We start from the raw sequence: 12,139 nt of genomic DNA on the forward strand, positions 1-12,139 counted from the left end.
GGCAAGGCATGAGAGATAAAAGACAAAATGCTATAGAATTACTATTTCATGGAGGATCACCGTTAGCTAGTTAGGGATGATTGCCGCACTGCCATGAGGAGGAGACAGTCAATAGGTCATCAAAGTGATTTATTTCAACACGTTTCAGAGAAAACCCCTCTCCTTCAGCAAAAATCACATCACGGAAATCACAGAGGAACGGCACAGCATAAGGGGTACTTTGCACGTTGCGACATCGCTGCTGCGATATCGTCGGGGTCAAATCGAAAGTGACGCACATCCGGCGCCAGTAACGACGTCGCAACGTGTAAAGCCTAGGAGAGAAGATGAACGAGCGTGAAACGGTCAAAAATCGCTGATCTGTGTCACGTCGTTCATTTTCATAATGGTGGTGCGTCTGCAGGTACGATGTTGTTTGTCGTTCCTGCAGCTCCACACATCGCTGTGTGTGAAGCCGCAGGACCGACAAACATCTCCTTACCTGCGCCCGCCGTCCACCGGCTATGCGGAAGGGAGAAGGTGGGCGGGATGTTTACGTCCCGCTCATCTCCGCCCCTCCGCTTCTTTTGGCCGCCTGCCATGTGACATCGCTGTGACGCCGCATGACCCACCCGCCCCCTTAGGAAGAAGGCGGGTCGCCGGCCAGAGCGACGTCACAGGGCAGGTAAGTGCATGTGAAGCTGCCGTAGCGATAATGTTCGCTACGGCAGCTATCACAAGAGATCGCATCTGCCACGGAGGCGGGGACTATCGCGCTCAGCATCGCTATCATTGGCTAGCAATGTTACAGCGTGCAAAGTACCCCTAAGAGTTAAAAGACAAAATGCTGTAGAATTACCGTTTCATGGAGGAGGCAGATATTTACTAAGGCTATGTGCGCACTAGGCCGTTTTACCCGCGGATTTACCCGCGGTTTTGCTGCGGAAATTTCTTGAGAAATGTTTGAAATCTTTCTGCAGACATTTCCCAGCAAAACCTATGGGAAAAAAAAATAGCTGTGCGCACACTGCGTTTTTTTCTCAAGAAAATTCTTTGTGAAGATTTTCTTGAGAAAATGTGCATGTCACTTCTTTTCCGCAGGTACCTGCGGAATACCCCCGGTATTTCACTCCATTCACTGTAATGTAATCGCGAAATTCCGGGGGTATACCGCAGGTAGCAAATGATGTGCGGTATACCCCCGGTATAGCCGCGCTTTACCTGCGGTAATGCTCATCGCTCCCTGCGATTTTGCAGGAAGTGATGTCATTATGACAGAAGAGGAAGCGGAGCAGAGTAAACACAGACGTCACACTCCCTAGACGCCGCACAGAAGCGCTTCCGTGTGACCTCCAGGTACCTGTGCAGTCTGTGTCCCGCTCCGGCCCCGCCGCTGCCAGCACAGCAGTGTCAGTGTCTGCCCACAGTATCAGCTGCTTGTCAAGCTGCAGCGCAGGCAGACACTGACACACAGCAGTGCGTGCAGCCGCGGGGATGCCGAGCGCTGCTGTCAGGAGGTGAGATGAGATCATTACCTGCTGTGACGATCTCCTGCCTCCTGACGTCACCGCTGTCACTGCAGTCTATGCCCGCGGCCCGAGACTGTCACTAGCGGTGACGTCACGGGCTCTCGCGATACTGCTGACAACATGGCGGGCATAGAAGTCAGTGACAGCGCTGATGGCAGGACTGCAGGAGATCGTCACAGCAGGTAATGATCTCATCTAACCTCCTGATGGGAGCGCTCGTCATCCCCTGCAGTGACCTGGGCTGACCTATTGATGTTAGCTCAGGTCACTGCATTACTCTCCCAGCCAATGGGGAACATTCTATTCTTCACTTACTGGGACAGTGACTATGGTATGGATCGTCGTGGGACCCCCCCCCCTTATTGGATTATGCTGGACCCGGATTTCATTGTTCGTGTCAATAAATTGGTGAAAGAGGGAATGTGGGGAGTGTTTTTTCAAATAAAACTTTTTTTGTTGTCTATTTTTTATTTCTTACTGACTGGGTTGGTGATGTCAGGTATCTGATAGACGTGTGACATCACGTACCCCAGGGCTTGATGCCAGGTGACATTACACATCTGGCATCAACCCCATATATTACCCCGTTTGCCACCGCACCAAAGCAATGGGATGAGTTGGGACGAAGCGCCAGGATTGGCACGTCTAATGGATGCGCTATTTTTAGGCTGGGGAGTGTCTAATAACAGTGGACCTCCCTAGTCTGAGTGATCCAATATGGGGGGGACCCCACGTTTTTTGTTTTAAATTATTTATTTAATGTAAAATAACAGCGTGGGGTGCCCTCTGTTTTGGATTACCAGCCAAGGTGAAGCTGCCAGCTGTGGTTTGCAGGCTGCAGCTGTCTGCTTTACCCTAGCTGGCTACAAAAGATGGGGGGACCTCACGTCATTTTTTTTAAATTATTTATTTTTTAGCTAAATACAAGGCTAGGCACCCTTTAGTGCCACATGAAAGTCACTAAAGGGTGCCAGCTTAGAATATGCAGGGGGTGGGACATTATATAGGTCTTTCTCATCTATCTATTCATCTATCCATCTTTCCCTCTATCCATTATCAGTCGTCTATCGATTATCTATCTATTATCTATATTATTTATTGCAGTTCAGCATAAAAAAAACGCAGGGACCAACCTGCGGCAAAAACGCATGCGTTTTTCCCGCGGTTTTGGTGCGAATTTTTACCGCAGGTGCGGTAATTTTCAACTCCCAGAAGTTTCTCAAGAAATTTTCTTGAGAAAAATCACTTTTCTAGTGCGCACATAGCCTAAAGTAGACTTGTAAGGAGAAAGGACAGGGTCCTCTTAAGTGTCTCCAGGATGGAGTTACAACCTCCATCACCATTGTGTAGATGTGTAGCTTAGCTTTCTAGTTCCTGCAGGTATTCACTCACAAAATTCTGCATTTTCTCAATTCAGACCTAGATTTGATCCCCTTTCTATTCTATGTAAGTAGACAATTTCTTCTATGAAGTCCTGGGTTTACGGCAATCCTGAAATCCTAAAGACTCGTGTGACTAGAGGTGGAAATGACTGCAAGGGATAACAACACATGTGATAGCACAAGGAGGAAGCTGTGCTCCACCAAGAATGCTGCAACGTTTCCTAGAGGCAAAGAATAAATTCACCACCTGACTATGCAAGTATTAGTGGAGAGGATTGTGCCTCAGGTTCTCCTGGCTGAGATGCATCATCCTCAGTGTGGCCCTAGGTAATAAATAATCCATTATTAGGTAGCTCGGGGCACTGACTGCCACAGGATGATTAGAAAATCTGGAAACTGGAACTTTTGTGAGGGGCATCAGTGTATGCAGTGTCACTAAAATCTACAGAATTTTATTTTTAGAGTCTGTAACGTTGGCCGCTAACCAGTCACTGCCCCAAAAATACCAACTCTATCATCACTCAAAGTACACAACCTAATTACGTCATCAGTGACTAACTAGAAATCCTATTTTCAATTTCAACTACTGTCCTCTTATGCTTGAGGGTTGACCAGTAGGTCACAAGGGCCTCAAACACACTAGACCAAAGGCCGCTTTACACGCTGCAATATCATTACCGATATCCCTAGCATGCGTACCTGTCCCCATCGTTTGTGCGTCACGGGCAAATCGCTGCCCGTGGCGCACAAAATCGCGTGGACCCGTCACACTACTTACCTGCCTGGCGACGTCGCTGTGACCGGCGATCCGCCTCATTTCTAAGAGGGCAGTTCGTTCGGCATCACAGCGACGTCACTAAGCAGTCACCCAATCGAAGCGGAGGGGCAGAGATGAGCGGGACGTAACATGCCGCCCACCTTCTTCCTTCCGCATTGCCGGTGGACACAGGTAAGGAGATGTTCATCGTTCCTGCGGTGTCACACATAGCAATGTGTGCTGCCGCAGGAACGACAAACAACATCGCACAAGCAGCAGCAACGATAATTGGGAATGGGGGGCATGTCACCGAGTAGTGATTTTACACGTTTTTGAGACGATTTAAAATCGCTCATAGGTGTCACACGCAACGACATCGCTAAAGCGGCTGCATGTGCGTCATGAATTCCGTGACCCCAACGAGATCGCTTGAGCGATGTCGTAGCGTGTAAAGTGGCCTTAATGCCGGTCAAACCCGCCAATTTCAGTGTAGCCTGTCGGGGAATAAGGATTGTTCAGTGCAAAGAAAAGCCACCGGCCTGAGATATCTGGCAGTGGCTGCCTCATAGAGAACACGGCAGCACTTGGCAGAGCTTTTACATACACTAAAAGTACTTCATATACAGTGGGTACATGAAGTATTCAGACCCCTTTAAATTTTTCACTCTGTTTCATTGCAGCCATTTGGTAAATTCAAAAAAGTTCATTTTTTTCTCATTAATGTACACTCTGCACCCCATCTGGACAGAAAAAAAAAACATATGCAGAAATTTTTGCAAATTTATTAAACAAGAAGAACTGAAATATCACATGGTCATAAGTATTCAGACCCTTTGCTCAGACACTCATATTTAAGTCACATGCTCTCCATTTCCTTGTGATCCTCCTTCAGATGGTTCTAATCCTTCACTGGAGTCCAGAAGTGTTTAAACTGATAGGACTTGACATGGAAAGGCACACATGTGTCTATATAAGACCTCACAGCTCACAGTGCATGTCAGACCAAATGAAAATCACGAGGTCCAAGGAACTGCCCAAAGAGCTCAGAGACAGAATTGTGGCAAGACACAGATCTGGCCAAGGTTACAAAAGAATTTCTGCAGTACTCAAGGTTCCTAAGAGCACAGTGATCTCGATAGTCCTTAAATGGAAGACATTTGGGACCACCAGAACTCTTCCTAGACCTGGCCGTCCAGCCTAACTGAGCAATTGTGTGAGAAGAGCCTTTGGTGAGAGACGTAAAGAAGAACCTCAAGATCACTGTGGCTGAGCTCCAGAGATGCAGTAGGGAGATGTGAGAAAGTTCCACAAAGTCAACTATCACTGCAGCCCTCCACCAGTCGGGCCTTTATGGCAGAGTGGCCCGACGGAAGCCTCTCCTCAGTGCAAAAGATATGAAAGCCCGCATAGAGTTTGCAAAAAAAAAACACATGAAGGACTCCCAGACTATGAGAAATAAGATTATGTGGTCTGATGAGACGAATATGAACTTTTTGGTGATAATTCTAAGCGGTATGTGTGGAGAAAACCAGGCACTGCTCATCACCTGCCCAATACAATCCCAACAGTGAAACATGGTGGTGGCAGCATCATGCTATGGAGGTGTATTTCAGCTGCAGGGACAGGACGACTGGTTGCAATTGAAAGAAAGATGAATGCGGGCAAGTACAGAGATATCCTGGAAGAAAACCTCTTCCAGAGTGCTCTGGACCTCAGACTTGGCCAAAGGTTCACCTTCTAAAATAACAAATGAGTGGCTTGTGAACAACTCTGACCATTCTTGACTGGCCCAGCCAGAGCCCTGCCTTAAACACAATTGAGCATCTCTGGAGAGACCTGAAAATGGCTGTCCATCCATCAACGTTCACCATTCAACCTGATGGAACTGGAGGGGATCTGCAAGGAAGAATGGCAGAGGATCCCCAAATTCAGGTGTGGAAAAACTTGTTGCATCATTCCCAAGAAGATTCATGGCTGTACTAGATCAAAAGGGTGCTTCTGAAACTCAATGCTGAGCAAAGGGTCTGAATACTTATGACCATGTGATATTTCAGTTTTTCTTATTTAATACATTTGCAAAAATTTCTACATTTCTGTTTTCTGTGAAGATGGGGTGCAGAGTGTACATTAAATGAGAAAATAAATGAACTTTTTTTGAATTTACCAAATGGTTGTAATCAAAGAGTGAAAAATTTAAAGGGGTCTGAATACTTTCCGTACCCACTGTATTACTTAAATTGCACCCCTAATGCAAAGAGTGATCATACAACAGTAGTTAGAAGAAGCTATTAAAAGGGGTGTCCAAATTTTTTTTTATTAAATAACTTTCTTAAAAAACGATGCCAGCCCTGTCTACGACTTGTGTGTCTTTAGCTATCAGCGGACCGCCCATAGACTTTACACATGTGGGAGATCCCCATTCTACTCTAAAACATTGAAGCTCGACAGCTGGATGTCAGACAAAGCAGGCAGAGATGGTTTATCTCGATCTCTGCCTTCCTGACTACTGTATACAGAGTGCTGAACAAGTGTTATGTATTCAGTATAGGAAGAACTGTCAGTGCTTCCCCCTACAGACTCCGCAATCATGTGATCATCAGATACCGGGAGATAGCAGGAGCTGCTGGGTCCTATCAGACTTACATCAACTCTGCTGTTCCAGCAGGAGGGCTGAATTTGCCCTGTAAGGGTATGTGCGCACGTTGCTTTTTACCTGCTTTTTACCTGCTTTTTTGCTGCTTTTTCTTCTGCGCTGTTTAATGCCAAAATGGATGTGTTCTTCTATTCAAGCAAAGTCTATGGGAATTTGGGTTTCTTGTTCACACTATGTTGTTCAAAATGCTGCCTTTTTGTGGCAGAACTTTGGTCAAAAACTCAGCTTTTCAAAGAAGCAACATGTCAATTGTTTTTGCCATTTGGGTTTTGCACTGCAAAGCTGAGTTTTTGACCAAAGTTCTGCCACAAAAAGGCAGCATTTTGAACAACATAGTGTGAACAAGAAACCCAAATTCCCATAGACTTTGCTTGAATAGAAGAACACGTCCATTTTGGCATTAAACAGCGCAGAAGAAAAAGCAGCAAAAAAGCAGGTAAAAAGCAGGTAAAAAGCAACGTGCGCACATACCCTAACTTATTTCTAATAAACCAGCGCCAGTTACAGGGAAAATTAGCAATGTAAAAATGTATGTCAGTGCTGTAAAGTGATCCTCAAAAAGGAATTTTATGACCTTATGGGGGGAGCATAATGTGTAAAATAAAAAGAAAGAAAGAAATAAGGAAGAAAAAATAAACAAAACTATAATGAAAGTCACTGCTAAACCAAATTGCTCTTTTTAACCCAGGCCCATCGAAATAAAATATATGTCCAATATATGAAAATAATAAAAATATTTTTTCTACGAAAAAGAGCACACAATTTTAAATGTATTACAGTGATCTCTTATGGTCATAAAAAGATGTAAAGAATAAACAAGTATTTGCAATTGTTTCTCTAAATTTTCCCTCCATGGATATCAGTAACTAAATTTCTATTTTTTTAAAGGAATATAAAAAAATACAAAAATTAGGCCCCATCTAATAAATAAAGCTGAGTGTGTGTGAGTGTGAGTGTGTGTGTGTGTGTGTCCGCACCGTCACATTTACAATCTCAAAATTTTGCAGACACCTTGTGTGACTCAAAGAACGTCATAGACTATGTTTTGATGGAGAAAATGTAACCCTCTGCTTAATAGTTACGATCCAAAAAACCTGGCTCTATTAAAGTCAATGGAGCTGGGAGCTAAATGTCATTAATAGAAGCTGTGATTGGTTGCTAGAAGGCCAAAAAGTACATTCTTAGTATAAGAGGCTTATGTTTGAGGTAATATGATTTGTGTGGAGAGACAGACAGATATATTCACAGGCAGGGAGAGAGTCAGGCAGGCAGGGAGAGAGTCAGGCAGGCAGGGAGAGAGTCAGGCAGGCAGGGAGAGAGTCAGGCAGGCAGGGAAAGAGTCAGGCAGGCAGGGAAAGAGTCAGGCAGGCAGGGAAAGAGTCAGGCAGGCAGGGAAAGAGTCAGGCAGGCAGGGAAAGAGTCAGGCAGGCAGGGAAAGAGTCAGGCAGGCAGGGAAAGAGTCAGGCAGGCAGGGAAAGAGTCAGGCAGGCAGGGAAAGAGTCAGGCAGGCAGGGAAAGAGTCAGGCAGGCAGGGAAAGAGTCAGGCAGGCAGGGAAAGAGTCAGGCAGGCAGGGAAAGAGTCAGGCAGGCAGGGAAAGAGTCAGGCAGGCAGGGAAAGAGTCAGGCAGGCAGGGAAAGAGTCAGGCAGGCAGGGAAAGAGTCAGGCAGGCAGGGAAAGAGTCAGGCAGACAGGGAAAGAGTCAGGCAGACAGGGAAAGAGTCAGGCAGACAGGGAAAGAGTCAGGCAGACAGGGAAAGAGTCAGGCAGACAGGGAAAGAGATATTGAGAGGCAAACAGACAGAGAGATAGAGAAATAGACAGACAGGGAAAAAGACAGAGACACAGAGACCGAGACAAAAATAGACAGACAGACATTGACAAACACGGATAGACAGAGAGAGAGACAGATAGACAAAGATAGACAAAGAGATAGAGACAGAGACAGACAGAGAGAGACCGACAGAGAGACAGAGAGAGAGAGAGACAGAATGAGATATAGAGAGAGGCGGACAGAGACTGGGAGAGACAGACACTTAGTTACTATCCCAGGCAACGCCGGGTACTACAGCTAATCTAATACATATATCTGAGTGTGAGTGTGTGTGTGTGTGTGTGTGTGTGTGTGTGTGTGTGTGTGTGTGTGTGTGTGTGTGTGTGTGTGTGTGTGTGTGTGTGTGTGTGTGTGTGTGTGTCCGCTAAAGGAATCCGCATTATCGCATTTACAATCACGAAAATTTTGCACAGCCACATCATTCTACTCAGGGAATGTCCTAGACTTATGTTTTGAGGAGAAAATTTAACCCCATGCTTTACAGTTATTTGCCACAAAACCTGCTTACATTAAAGTCAAGGGAGCTGGGAACAGATCTATTATTATAGAGAAGCCTATTATGGTCAGAGAAAGAGACAGACATACAAACACGCACAAAAAGAGATGCGCGCACAGAAAGAGGCACGTGCATGCAGAAAGAGACACGCGCGCACAGAAACTGGATGTTTGAGGTGATATATTGGCTGTTTTCACAGTTACCCTGGATGTTTATCGGGTGGCCTATAGCAACCAATCACATGTCTGATTTTATTTTGTTACAGGTCAACTAGCTCTGATTGGTTGCTATAGGCAATGAAGGACATTGTTAGTATAGGACAGCTTATGTGTGAGCTAATATGATTTTGGTGGTGACGATTAGCCAACACTGTTGTAGAGGCTGATGTAAGTCACATGACCTTACCTATATACTAATTGTGTGGGGTTTTATGAGGCAATATATTGGCTGTTTTGACAGCCTGGATATTTATCAGGTGGCCTATAGTAGCCAATCACAGCCTGCTTCTATTTTGCTACAGGTCATTAATAGGAGCTCTGATTGGTTGCTTTGAACAACGAAGAACATTCTTAGAATAAGACAGCTTATATAGCAGTTAATATGATTTAATATGATTTCGGTGGTGAGAGGGGGAACGGGAGATAGAGTGAGAAAAGGAAAGAGAGTGGGAGACTGGCAGAAGAGAGGAAGAGAGGGAGAGTGTGTCAGAGAGGAAGAGTGGCAGAGAGACTTAGGGCGGCGTTACACGGTACGATATATCGTGCAATATGTCGTCGGGGTCACGGAATTCGTGACGCACATCCGGCATCGTTAGAGATATCGTACCGTGTGACACCGCTGAACATCTGTTAACGAGCAAAAATACTCACCTTATCGTTGCTCGTTGACACATCGTTCATTTCCATAATGTCGTTCCTCCTTCTGCACGCTGGTTGTTCATCGTTCCCGAGGCAGCACACATCGCTACCTGTGACACCCCGGGAACAACGAACAACTTACCTGCGTCCCACCGGCAATGCGGAAGGAAGGAGGTGGGCGGGATGTTACGTCCCGCTCATCTCCACCCCTCCGCTTCTATTGGCCGGCCGCTGTGTGACGTCGCTGTGACGCCGAACGTCCCTCCCCCTTCAGGAAGAGGATGTTCGCTGCCCACAGCGACGTCGTTAGGGAGGTAAGTACGTGTGATGGGGGTTCAACGACTTTGTGCGACACGGGCAATAAATTGCCCGTGACGCACAAACGACGGGGGCGGGTGCAATCGCTCATGCGATCACACGATATATCGTCTCGTGTAACGCCGCCCTTAGTTACTATCCCGGGCAACACTGGGTACTACAGCTAGTGTGTCATAAATATGGCAATAATTTTTGGAATATTCAAAGAAAAATTTCCACAGCCATTAAAACCGCTTGTGCGAAAAAGACCCGAAAATGTGCCTGGCCAAGAATGGGGTAAAATAGTCTGTTCCTAAATTGGTTAAAGAAGTTGAAGTGGAATACCAGGTACAACCTGTGAATACGGAGTTGTGCTGTTTCTGGAATAAACCCCCTGGGCAATCCTTCTCCTACTATAAAACTGAGGAACCTGTAAGGTCACGGGGATTTCCAGGGACAAAGTGCAAGGATCCAATACTGGAATGACCCAATACCACCAATATAAGGTCCGATCACAGATGATGTTCTGTGGTATTACAGAAGAAGATGACACAAGCTGTCATTGAGAGTGACGTGTCCCCTCGGATGATCACATGGCACATTACGCTGTAATGAGGCGAGAGGAAGTGAGGAGCACATGAAGGAGGAAGTGCAAATGCCGGCGAACACTCACAGTCATCCAGGTCGTCTTGCAGGTCCACAAAATACAGTGGGATCCCTAAGAGGAAGAAGAAGAGGAAGTCAATACAACTTAGGTTTTAAACTGCACAAAGCTTGACAATTGATCTAGCACAATGGCCTCCGACCAGTGACTCTCCACATGCTGGGAGATGTAGTTCACAGCAGCTGGAGGCCGCTGCTCTTTAGGAACTTCAGACACCTCACTGATGTGTAACGGAGTAAAATGGAGCGACAAACTGTGCGGCAGATGGAAAGGCCTCTGAATTTATGAAATAGGCCGACTCACCTGGGGAAAATAAGGAACTAGTGCTTTAAATTTAATTGCCCTTTTATTCTGCAGGCAAAGTCTAGCAGTGACTTACGCCGCACTCCCCATAGACAACGCTTGGACGAGTTGTTTCTTCATGTGAGACTAGGAAGAGCTATCATTCAGCTGACGGTTATCTAAGAAGTATCGGTATCGACGGGGACCATATTTATATATAGGATATGTCACATTGCTGAGTAGTGCAGGACTTTATTTACATTGGGTGTTAAAGGATACTTTTTTTCTTCTACTGATGTGTATATAGACACCCCGTGACCTTAAAGAGCACCTGCCACAATTACATAATGTATGAAGCTGGCGTGTACAGTAACTGCACTGTATAGAGTCTCCATACCAACTGCAACCATCACAATATGCCGGCTATGGTATGATGGTAAGACCAGCAGGACGCCTGAAGCAGTGCCCAGCTCCTTACCTGCATAGTGGGCACACAGAGTACCCATTAGTTTCCAAGGGTTTCCAACTAACCACCTTTAAAGCGTAAACACTTTTATTGTTATTGTTTTTAGGCCATAAATCAATGGTACACGTAAAAAGATGAGACTTTGTAATGTATCTTATCAGAGAAATCCACTTTTGCTTCCTGGATGGATCACTCTGAATTCATGGGGAAAATATGTTTTCAGTGATTACAGATTTCCTCTTAGGCTATGTTCACATTTGCGTTGTTTTTCATCAGTCACAATCAGTTTTGTGACTGATGCAACGGATGCGTTGAAGATAGTGGCACAACTGATGTGACTGATGCTGCAAAAAAAACGGATCCATATTTTTTTTTTTTTCTGCTTAACCGGCGGCCGACTTTTGTGAACGATCAGCTGATTGTTCCTGCCGCTAGAACTGAATTTACAGTCCATCATGGTTTTTTACTGTGCAAATGCTCACAGTAAAAAACGATCCGCTGCACACAAAAAACGTTATAGTGTGCGTTCCTACTGCCTGATCGTCGGTAAACTACTGATCCGTCACGCAGCGGATGCAACGCAGGGCCATCAGTCACAATCCGTCACTAATAGAAGTCTATGGGGAAAAAAACAGATTCCTGCAAAATATTTTGTAGGATACTGTAATTCCTCAAGGCGACGGATTGTGACTGATGCAAAACAACGCAAGTGTGAACTTAACCTTACTGATATAGGAGGGGACAGAGCATGCAGCAGAAGGTCTGTGTTTCCAGCTCCTCCTTATGCTATGGAATCTTAAGGCCCTGTGCGCACACTGCGTTTTTACCCACGGTTTTGCTGCAGAAATTTCTTAAGAAATGTTTGTAATATTCCTGCAGACATTTCCCAGCAAAACCTGTGAGAAAAAAAATAGCAGTGCGCACACTGCGTTTTTTTCTCAAGAG

At 45.5% G+C, this 12,139-nt stretch overlaps 1 protein-coding gene across 1 annotated transcript in view; it reads right to left on the reverse strand.

The window, feature by feature from the left end:
- LOC142311708 (serine/threonine-protein phosphatase 4 regulatory subunit 1-like) overlaps positions 1 to 12,139 on the reverse strand; it is a 136,607-nt gene that overhangs the window by 120,470 nt on the left and 3,998 nt on the right. The window contains exon 2 of the mRNA XM_075350353.1: positions 10,456 to 10,500. Within this exon, the coding sequence (XP_075206468.1) occupies positions 10,456 to 10,500 (45 nt within the window). The remainder of the gene's footprint in view (positions 1 to 10,455; positions 10,501 to 12,139) is intronic.

This window comes from Anomaloglossus baeobatrachus, chromosome 5 (assembly GCF_048569485.1).
Source record: "Anomaloglossus baeobatrachus isolate aAnoBae1 chromosome 5, aAnoBae1.hap1, whole genome shotgun sequence".
Lineage (NCBI taxonomy): Eukaryota > Metazoa > Chordata > Amphibia > Anura > Aromobatidae > Anomaloglossus > Anomaloglossus baeobatrachus.